General features: G+C 32.7%; 1 protein-coding gene across 6 annotated transcripts in view; it reads right to left on the reverse strand.

Moving 5' to 3' along the window:
* LOC126735603 (WD repeat-containing protein 81) overlaps window positions 1-12,023 on the reverse strand; it is a 295,976-nt gene that overhangs the window by 220,991 nt on the left and 62,962 nt on the right. For all 6 annotated transcript variants that reach the window (XM_050439654.1, XM_050439652.1, XM_050439651.1 and 3 more), the window contains exons 11-13: window positions 480-579; window positions 307-423; window positions 25-245 (exon numbers count right to left, since the gene is read on the reverse strand). In XM_050439654.1, coding sequence (XP_050295611.1) covers window positions 25-245; window positions 307-423; window positions 480-579 — 438 coding nt within the window. The remainder of the gene's footprint in view (window positions 1-24; window positions 246-306; window positions 424-479; window positions 580-12,023) is intronic.

The following is a 12,023-nucleotide window of genomic DNA, read 5'->3' on the forward strand; positions in this document are numbered from 1 at the left end:
AAATTTTCTCCTGACATCACTTACCCTCTGCTCTTCAAAATTCTCAGCATAAATAAAATTAGTAAAAGCATTTTGTACTAGACAGTCTTCAAATGGTGGTTTCGATTCTGTCCCTCGAGGGTCGTTAAAAAATTTGTAACTTTTACCACTATCAACGTGGAATGTCTTCGAAATAAAATTATAACGTTTCTCTAGGGTTTCCAATGATTGTTCTGGTTTGTAGTCTTTTGGAAGGTAAATAATCCCTATAATAAAAATATGGATTATTAGATTGATCTTAAATTATTTAATGTCATAATATTCAACCTGTATTTAGAGATGCGTTTGGCTTAGATTTAGAAGCGACGTGAGAAGTAAAACTAGAATTTTTAGGGCCTAAACTTGCGCTCCTTGTCGCACTAGGGCTTCGGTTAGGTTTTCCATCTAAAATAGAGTACGTATTACAAACAAACATTATTTTATCTTATGTATTATAATACCAGTCTCCTCATGTAATGATGACCTACTTCTCGAGAGGTATTTGGAAAGACCTGAAGTAGGCCAAGCGGATGGTCCTGTTACTGTATTGTCTAAGTTTTCCTAAAGAAAAAATAAAATTAAATAAAAAATTTTTAAGCTTTTTACAGTGTATCCGCGAGTGATATCCACAAACCATAAGAATAACGCCGAATAATCACGCCAGTGTCAAAGCTAGTTGCTGTTCGGCTAATCGTTCAATTAATTTTAAGATTTTAATATAAGAATATCGTGTGTATCTTTTAGTAAATAATAAAAGTTTTTTAAATGGAAGTTCACCGGCTTGTGTAAAGTCCGATTAAAAGATAAAAGGGCCACGAGCGTCATACCAAAAGAGTACGCAAGTAAAGCCTTTCTCTCTCAATGCACCACCTATATTGGGACAGAGGCGCGTTATATTAATTTCACCGTAGTTTCAACACAAATACTAATGAAAAATGCAGTGACAACGCTGTACCGCTTTCGCATAGGCGAAATTACATTTCAAATAGATGTCGAACGATAAAGATGCATCCCTCGCTATAGAGAGCACCTTTTTGACGTAGCCAAGTTGTTATATTTTATAGGTACTGGGGCAAAGTCTTGAAAATAAGCCTGTTATGGGAAATTTACCTGAATCAAGCGTAAACGGTAAACGATTAGCGTTAAGTCCTTTAGTATTTGCCATTTGGTACTGTGCTTTTATCGTGTTCGCTTGTGTCTTATATTCATAGACACAAATTATATTCATGTCAATATTAGGGTGCAAATTATTTTTTTTAATATTAGTGCAGAAATTAGTTTTTCAACAATGTCTCCAAAAAAAGTTGGAAAGCGTGGTCTTATTATTCACATTAAAAGAACTCGTCCATTATCTCAAAGAGACTTACGTAACTAGAGAAAAAAATGAAAACTCCAAGTCTCAGTCTCAAAATGTCTATTTAATTATTCAGGTGACATGTTTCGCTAATGAAGCATCATCAGACCTTATAGCTAGGTGACCTGCTAAGTAGTTAGCACCTGCTAAGTACTTAGCACCTGCTGTACTTAGCAGGTCACCTAGCTATAAGGTCTGATGATGCTTCATTAGCGAAACATGTCACCTGAATAATTAAATAGACATTTTGAGACTGAGACTTGGAGTTTTCATTTTTTTTTCTCTTATTATTCATAGTCAAGGGCGAGAAATCGTGGCGAATGTGAGTAGTTTCATGCAGCAAGAGGCAAAAGAAAGAATTACTATACCTTTAAAAAATCACAGGTATATGTGACATTTTATTATTTTATTAGAATACTTTAGATTTTTATTCTATTTTGTTAATCAATGATTTTAGTCAGGGAGATATTACATACATTACATATTATACTTCAATTCAGTGCCTTATGTTTTTTAGCTAAAATTTGTACACTAAAGTGTTTTAGCTATGCAGAATGTCTCGGTAGCCGAGGGCGAGAAAAGGGGGAGGTTATCGTTATTAAGAATCAAAATAACGTTAAATGCGGTTGATCAATAATTATTGTTTGTAAAAAAGTTATTTTTATCTACATCGAATATTGCGTGCACTAAAAAAGTTAGGCAAAACAAATGCGGTACTCTATACGGTTTTATTTTTGGCTATGTTTGATTCTTAAGGGTGTCTATTTAATTATAAAAATTTTGCAAACACCATAGATACTTTTTCTAATGGACGCTCACACAATGCAATTTGCCTTTAAATACTTACTCGCCTAAACCTAAACCTAATTCAACAGATTTGTTTTAACCAATTTCTCAAATCAAAAATCAAAAAATGTAGTATATCGCTTTAATTTTATATAGCTTTTTAACAATCAACAAATGAATCCACATATAGGGTTATCTAAATGACCCTCCCCCTCTTTTCTCCTTAAGTTTTATCGTTGACTTCTAGGGTACCCTGTATATTCAAAATCATCTTTTCAAGAAAACGAACTTGCCACATCAGATAAAAGATATAAGAGAAATTGGTTACAATTTTTATGTAATGGAGAAGAAACTACCGAGATTAAAGGGTATGTAATTAAACTAATTACTGTACAAGCAGTGTTCAAATATGGTCAAATATTGTAGGTGTGTTACAAAAATCAACGATCGCCAATTATTAACGGAATCGATCAGCGTAAGCAGTTTCAGACTGCTCCTAAAGCAAAATGGATTTAGGTAAAAATTTATTTCACATTTTATTTTAAGTTTTTTACTGACATTTGTTTTTAGATGGCAAAAAATGCTTGACCAGAGAAAAATTTTGTGCGAATCACACGACATTCGCCTAAAAAGAATTAATTTTCTAGAAAAAATACCGTGCTGAAGGTCGAAACATAATTTACACGGACGAAACCTATATCCATAGTAGTCACGTCCAAAGTAAAGGATGGTATGATGATACTTCTAAAGGCATAAAACGGCCAATTTCCAACGATTAATTATAATACATGCTGGTGGAGACAGAGTATTCGTTAGCAACGGATTACTTATATTCAAATCAGGTACTTTTAGTTGCGTTTTGGGTCATACATCTATTTTCATATAAAATAATAATTATATTTTACTCTTTACTTATCTGTTGTTACAGGTACAAAAACTGGGAACTATTACAAAGATATGAACCACGATAATTTTATGAACTTGGTTCAAAAGCAATTACTGCCGAATTTACCTGTAAGGTCTGTCCTCATTGTGGACAATGCTGCATATCATAATGTCCCTACACAAAAGAATATCACAACGGCTTCTAGGAAGGATGAAATGATAGCCTGATTGAATTGAAAAGGAATACCAGTGGATTCCACAAAAACTAAGCCACAGCTCTATAATATTATGAAATAAAATAAATTTCGTTTTCCGACCAAATACAAGTTGGATAATCTGCTAGAGCAACATGGACACTGTGTGTTACAATTGCCTCCTTATCACCCTGAACTAAATCCCATTGAAAAAATATGGGCTTTAGTTAAAAACTGGGTAGCAGCTCATAATACTACATTCAAACTAGCAGATACCGAAGCACTGGCAAGGCAAAAATTTAGTGAAGTATCCGAAGAAGAGTGGTGTAATATTTGTGACCATGCAAAAAATTTGAGCAAGAATTGATAAAAAAGGAGCATCTCTTCGATGAATCTGTGGATAAACTATGTTTTGTAGTAAATACGGGTTCATCATCAGAGGAAAGTGACTACACCGACAGCGGGAGTGACGGAGATGAATCGGAAGATGATTTAGGATGCTCGCCTCTTCAGTCGTCTGCAGTAGAATAAATAATAAAGCTAAAATTTATTTAAATAAATGGCGTTTTACAAAATTGGAATGTTATTTTATTACTGAAGCCCATATTAATAGTATGTACCTCAACTTATCCTCAAATAAAATATCTCCATGGTAAATAAAATATACCTACTTTTTTACTTAAAAAAATTAAGTAAAAAAAACAGAAAAAGAGCTTTTATTTAAAATGTACTAAAAAGTTAAAACTATTTTTTTCTGGTCTTTAAGATAGCAAATAATGTAGATTGTTTTTGTTAAAAGCTTGTGGGGCGCCCAGAGATATTAATGATAATTATGGGGTCGCCCAAAAGCTTTTACCAAAAACAATCTATATTACATTGCTATCTCAAAGACCAAAAAAAAAATATTTTTAACATTTTAGTACATTTTAAATAAAAGTTTTTTTTTAAATATTTTTACTCTTTAGTTTTAGCGCCATGTTAAGAACGCCATTTTTAGTGTTGTGTCATTAAATTCGTAATCTCTGGCCCCAAAAATCGAGTTTCATCAAAATCGGTTGGTAAATACAAAAAAAAAAATTGTCCGCCATTTTCAATTTCTTTGTTATGATAGCACTAAAATGCATTGTCGTCGGAAATACGTGTGTGTTTCAAATTTCACGTTAATTGGACATCTCGAAGTGACTAAAATTGGAGTTGCAAGATATGTAGCGAACAAACATAGGTAGATACATACATTGCAAGTTAAATAAAAGCTTTAAAAAAACAACTCTTACAGTAAAACTATGCAATAGAATTACAACATTACTTACTGGCTTTATTTTCACTTTCTGAAAGTACCATTTTTCTAGTAAGACAATTGACTATGCCACTGGTAAAATTTTCCAGCAACGAACGGGATTTAGTTTTAAAGTGAGATGGGAACAACGCATGTTGATGACGCTCCTGGCCCATTCTATTTTAAATCGGATTCTACTTAATTCGCGTTAAACCATTTATAAAAAAAGTTTTTTAGCGGGCTTAAAGGTGGTTGTGTTGCGAAAAATTCTTTTAATACAATGAATATGAACTTTCTGACATGGAGAAAGTCACGCGACATAGAACTTCCACACGCCATTCTTGGATCAGTTGTAACACTAATCCAAACTCTTTATTTTAGTTTCGATACGTGTTTCAGTAACGATGTTAGCATCTTCAAGATTAAAAGTCTTAATCTCCTATAAATTAAAATAAAGAGTTTGGGTTAGTAGTAAAACTGTTTTGTTAGCATCAGATCAAAGGTTTCAACCATAGAACTAGCTTGTATTTGTATGTAGAAGTCTATTCTTGAAGTGGAGTAGCTATAATATAGCGGGTAACGAAGGGACGGAATAGTTCTCCACAAATGAAACTGCTAATATTTTAGTCATTAGTAATGCATTTCAATGAGTTCACTCATCATCATCAAATTTTCTAGACTCTAAAATTTTTTAATATTATCTTTGGTGTTAACCCGGTGCTTAGACAAGTTATTAAAAGTATGATAGCGCACACATAATTTATTATCTGAATGTCTCAAAAAACTTTTGGTAATTTGGTTGTATAATTTATCAAATATGTAATACTTCTGTATACAGAGGCTTTATCATCTTTATAAAAGAGTTATTTATTTAACGATTTATTGAGGTGTTTAAAATATAATTTTATTAATGACATTTTTAGGATATTCGTTGTTTTTACAAATCTGAAATAAAGCTTTTAATTATTTTTGAAAGTCATTTAAAGAAAGAGGCATATTAAAAAGTCTGTGAAAAAGTGAATTAAATGCTGAAAAATTTTGATTAAAAGAATGGTTAGAAGAAAATGGTAAAGGATAACATTGTCAATTGTTAAAGTTTTTCTAAAAATTTCAACCTCCAATTAATTTGTACTAGATTTCTTGATTAATAGATCTAAAAAGGGTGGACGACGTTTTAAAAAATCTCGTAGATCATTTTCCATTTTTCAACCAGTGAAAATAGTGAAAACATCCTCCACATTCCTACACCAACATGTACCTGTTACCAACAATAGGCAAAATATTTGAAAAAGCGGTACTAAACAGGCTGATAGAGGAAATAGAAGAACTTAAAATTATCCCAAAAGAACAATACGGCTTTGTAAGGGGTCTCTCCACAGAAATGCAGCTGGCAAGAATTCAACAAAATTTAATAGATTCTTTTAATTCGAGAAATTCAACCGCCATGATCACGCTCGATATCGAGAAAGCTTTCGATCGAGTGTGGCATGGCGGCCTAATATTTAAAATGTCAAAATTTGGTATGTCCACTGGTATGATAAAACTAATACAAAACTTCATAAAGGGCAGATCCTTCACAGCAAGGATAGAAAACAAAACCCTACCCTTTAGGGAAATAAAAGCGGGAATTCCGCAGGGATCCCCACTTTCACCCACGCTTTTTAATATCTACCAGGCGGATGTACCAAAGAATGATCATTACTCTCAACTGGCGCTATTCGCAGATGACACCTGCGTCTTTGCCAGCTGCAGATACCTGGATCAGTTAAAAGCCTATCTACAAAGCCACTTAGAAAAAATCTGTGCATGGGCACTAAAATGGAAAATAAAGATCAATGAAAACAAGACGGAGGCAATTTTAATTACCAAAAAAGTAGACCGCGACATTCCAAACCTGGTGATGTTGGGCACTGAAATCCCCTGGAAGAGCGAGGTACGCTACCTGGGAGTCTTTTTTGACGAAAAAAACAATTTTAATTATCACATTAAAAAGCAGCTCAATCAGTGCAATGGCCTCATACAGGGATTGTATTCATTCTTGGGCCCAAAAAATAAAATGTCAATTGAAAATAAACTGCTTTTATATAAACAAATAATCAGACCTAAACTCCTCTATGGCTCATGCGTCTTAACAAATATACCAAAAACAAATTTAATAAAACTGGAACGCTTTCAAAATAAAACATTAAGATTAATTACGAACTCGCCCAGATATGTACGAAACATAGATATCAGGGACGATTGCCGTATAGAGACCATAGAGGAGTTTATGAAACGAAAACACACGAAATTCAAAGAGCGTGTCAGGGCCCTCGAGAATAACGATCTCAAAAAGTTCCCACTTAAGTGGAGGGAAAACCGCCCATGGAAGGGCGTCTTTTCTTAATTAAAAAACCCAAAAAACAATGTAAAATCCCACTCTCTTCCACACACAAACATCCAACAATAAGTTATTTAAATAATAAAAACAAAGCCTTTTTAAACACATTTTAAAAATAAATCAAAATTCAAGTTCACTCCGAAAAAGATCCATGGTCAACGGATCAATTTCTCGCTTTTGGGGGCATGTCTTCCACGCCGCCAACTGACCAATCACAGAAATACCGAAACCTATAAATATAACCAACCTTTCCACGTCCCGGCAGTCAATCCTATACTTCGAGCCTCAACAGCCAAAGCACTCCGATGCGACCAGAAGAAAAAAAGATAGGCGCCTAGACCCAACAAACGAGTCAGAAAACCGGCAAGAGCGATCAGCTAGACCGGAAACAACCAGTGCAAGACATCACATCACACCAACATGTAATAAAACTTTTATATAAGTTGCTTTCTAATGTTATCTTTGCAATAAAAGACATGAAAACTTCTGCCAGAAAAGGTGACAAATTAGAACCCAAACCTAGCGATTATTTTCTAAAAAACTGCATTAAATGTTAACATAGGCAATAGTTTGAAAACCGCTGAAGTAAAATCCTTTAAACTAGGTATGGCCGTAAAGAGAATCGGAAGACCTTTAAAATTTTCACCTTTCGTTAGTTCCATCCTGGCTAACGATGCCAGAAGGAGGCGGTATTATGTTCCAAAAATGTGTTGTTCGCCTATATGTTTCCCCCTGTGTTGGATATCAATCCAAGATTAATTAATATGGAATATTTTTTAAAATTATTTTTAGGAATGTTTAAATTGGGAAATTATAGGATGGTTCTTTCATAATCAACCATTTTATTTAAAATATATTTTCCGCGAAAATACGTGCATTGTTTTGCGGGCTTGTAACCTTAGTGACCTTGCGCAATGAAGGTCAAATGCATTGCCAAAAATTGAAAGGAGGTACGTGCAGAAGTACCTGCACAAACTTGCAAGTAGGCTTTGTAAAACAGCTAACCGCTAATAGCCTTATACATATCGACCGCCAGTCATTTTCGTGCAGTAATTATTTAATGCATTAATTTTAATAGACTTAAACTTTATCTAACGTGTGAGTGCCTAATATGGAAGAAACGATGAACTGGTAGCGCTACCAAGCCCGACTTCAATGAAGACAAGTTAAGCCATTATGCATCACTAATGTACGTTCAAAAATTTATTTGAAAAAAAAAGAAAGAACCATATTATATGTCAATTTATCTCAAAACCTAATACAGTCCGCTAAATCTAAGTCTGACAACGACACCCTGGTAATCTAAATTGACGTGTCCAGGTGTCTTTTTAAAATCTTTACGAGCTCGACATGGCCGCCGTTTCGTTTTCGTTTAGCGACCGTCATGGGGCTCCATAAGATTGATGTTTTCAGGATCCACGAAATATTCCTTAACCTTCAACAGACGTTCCCCTTGGCCAACTACGCCAAAATCAGGAGTGACAAAGACAATAAACTGAGAGGTGGCATTCTAGTCGCCATCACGGGATCGATCCAGCACCATCTGTTGATATAAAACAACGAGTACGTCATGGGAAACCGAAATTCCTAGACCTTTTTCTTTATCAAAACTATCCACCCGCTACACCGATTGAGGTCATTCATAGCCACACTGTCGATTATCTTCCGGACTGCGTTAAAGTAGAATGGGATATAGAAAAAATTTTGAACAACTGGAATTGCTTTTAAATCAATTCAAAGAGAATATGTATGATGTGACTGAGACTTGGAACATTCAAAATTTACAATTATATAATTTAAGAGGGTATCAACTAATATCCAATTAAGGAGATATAAATAAAAGCGATGCTGTATTGTTTTACGTCAGGAAAGAGTACGAATATATTTCAACTATCACAGAAATAAGTGGATCAAAATATATAAGAGTCACAGTATAGATAACAATTTATTCATTGATGGACTTTCAAACTACTTAAAAAAACCTTTTGTAAATTTAATACAGAAATATTGGTGGAGGATTTTAACATTAATATCCTATAAAATTCCTTGATTAGCAATGAATATTGGAATGTTTTTTATGAGCAGGGTCTCAAATCCACCATTAATAAACATACTAGGGTTGAAAAGAACTCATTTTCTCGTTTGAATCATTGAAAGAATTTATGTCCTATGAAAAACTAAATAATGTACTTTAGGAAACTTCGTTCGATTCTATTTATAACATGAACAACATAGAAGATGTCACTAACAACTTAACATACTCACAGATGCCATAAAGAAAGGTCAATATATGAAAACAATTAATTTAAAAAACCAAAAACCATGCATAACTAAAGGACTTATAAGCTCAATGAACACTAGAGATAGTCTATATAAGGTGTACAAACGAAATAAAACTGTAGAAAATTATTTTAGATATAAAGAGCATAGGGTATCACGTCACTTAAAGCAAAAATCAATTTAGAAATTACTATCTCACACGCTCGTCGAAAACGAAAATCGAAAAGAACAAGAAAATAGACTTATTCAGGTATTTAAAAGAAATATGAACTCAAATCTATATTGATACCGTTCGATACACTAAATTTAATTTAAGTTCAATAAGTTTTAAATAAAAAAGAAAAAACAGCTTTTTTTAATAATAGTTTGTCAAACTATTATTAAAAAAAAACTACCCAAATAAAATAACTAACTCATTATGAATTCGTCACAACAATACAGATTTTACATAAAGAGCATAGGAACAAAACTAATTTACTGGCAAAAAAATTAAAAGAAAAATATTATAGTAAGAAGGGAACAAGAAATAAAAATAATAGTAAACAATTGTGAAAGACATTAAAAAACTTTACAAGAAAAAATAATTCTCTTAATAATAACAGCGCTTTAGTAAACATTAAATTAAAAGACGCAAGCAGCAATAGTATAATTACGGCACTATACCACTATTTAAACACATGGCAAAAAATTGCGAAAAAAATAAAAGAGAATTATATAGAAAGTGGAAATACCGACTTCCGAAACAATATCAACAATATAACATTCTTTTTGAAAAGGAGAGTGCCCTAGTCACTTTAAAAGAGCTATCATTAAGCCAATATTTAAAAAGGGGAATCCAACATTACCAGCAAACTATAGGCCAATTAGCATGTTATCTAGTCTATCAAAAGTGTTTGAAAGGGCTCTAAATGAGAGTATAGTACATTTTCTAGACACTCACAAATTATTAAGTAATAATCAATATGGTTTCCAAAAAAACGAATCCACGAATGACGCAATTGCTCACCTAACGCAGAAGATTTACCAAAGTTTGGATTCAGGTAGGCCTTGCGCAACAAGTGGCAAAGGCATTTGATTCTTTTTTCTAACTTTAAGTTTATTAAGATCGTTTAACAAACATGCCCCTCTCGTCAGTGTCAATGGTAAAACCAAACCATACTCACCATGGATTACAAATAATATTCGTCTTATGATAAAACTTCGCACTAAAGCTCTTAATAGATTCCGAGCCACTTAAGACCCCAATCACTAGGTTTATTATAAAGAACTTCGTAATTTTACAACATCGGCTATAAGGGCTAAAAAAAAGCTTATCTGAATACCGTCTTTAAGCAAGGTACCATCAAAGTTTACAGAATAGAATACAAGTTGGGTCACTCCGGTCGGCCGTCAAAATCCACCCCGCAGTTCCCCGTCTGCCCGGTGCACCAGGTCTGGTGCACATTTATTTATCGATGTATACCGAGCGCGCCAAGCTCATTTCAGTTTTACTCACGTTTCGGTGTATAGGGTGGAGTTAAAAGAAATAGTTGTGGATTTTATTGATTGTGTGGAGAATAAAATGTCTAATCGAAATATTTGTTCAGTGGTTGGTTGTGAAAGTCGAATGAAAGATCAGATATCGTTTTTTAGGTGCCCTAAAGATGAAGGAAGGTATGTACCAAATATAGATTCTATTAAATAAGTTTTAACTATGAAAATGGAGTTTTAATTACCTTTATATTACTTTAACTCAACCTTCTATTTAATCCTTTGCAAGGGATTAATATTAGTAAATGAATATTGCAAATATAATAATTATTTATTTAACTACCCAACTAACATTTAAAATAACTCGCATAAAAAAAATAATAAAATTTTATAATATATTATGCAGTGTTAAATGAAACAAAAATGTTAGGTGTCAAGCTTGGAAAAATGCACTAAATATATTTCTCTTCGAGTTTTTACCAACGATTATGTAAATTTAAAAAGCGCAGAAGGAAATGCTTTAGTATATGTAGCGGGATATTTATTTAAAATGTCTCTCACGTCACTCTTGTGAAATATGCAATAATTTTGCAACTGAGTCAAATGGCCTGTTTAATAAAGAGTTATTTTATTGTAAATTAAATGCATATAAAAATAATACCTTATTTGGTGGTCTAACCATACCTCCAAAAGACATTATTGAGTACATAATAAAATTAGAAAGTATTTTAATCGCTAAATTTAATAAATTATCAGCGCAAGAAGCAATTGGCTATAATCTTAAAAAACTATTTTCTAACATTACCTTTAAGCATCTCTGTAATGAATTTCCCATTGACTATTTTTTAAGTTTATACATAAGGATGCGTATTAATTATACATTAAAATTTATAAATTCCGATATTAAAAAAGAAAAATCTAAAAAAAAAAGGTAAAGATGTTTATGTAAGCAAGCTTAACATATTAAAACATTTGTAAATACTCATAGTACTTATGTATCATACTAAATAATTATTTTATATAAGTTGATGTGTTTCGTATTTAGGTTAAAAAATATGTTTAGATTGAAGTTATTATATCAATAAAATGGCCAGCCTCTAAGTCCATTTATAATGTACCTACTTATTTAATTAAAACTTTAACCAGTCTTTGTAATTATTATCTTTGTTTCATTTACAATAATAACCAATATACCTAGTTTTATATCCTACAATCCCAAATATGTTCATGACCAAATAAGTACAAACAGGTAACAAATTGATGCAAATAGGTACTCGTATATTGGTATTAGGAGAGGTAAACACTATCAATAGCCAAGTTTTGGCTTTTATTACCCCTCTGCACACTCGTTTTTTTATAGCTCACACCTGCAGAAGCGGC

This window comes from Anthonomus grandis, chromosome 4, assembly GCF_022605725.1.
Source record: "Anthonomus grandis grandis chromosome 4, icAntGran1.3, whole genome shotgun sequence".
Taxonomy (NCBI): Eukaryota; Metazoa; Arthropoda; class Insecta; order Coleoptera; family Curculionidae; genus Anthonomus; species Anthonomus grandis.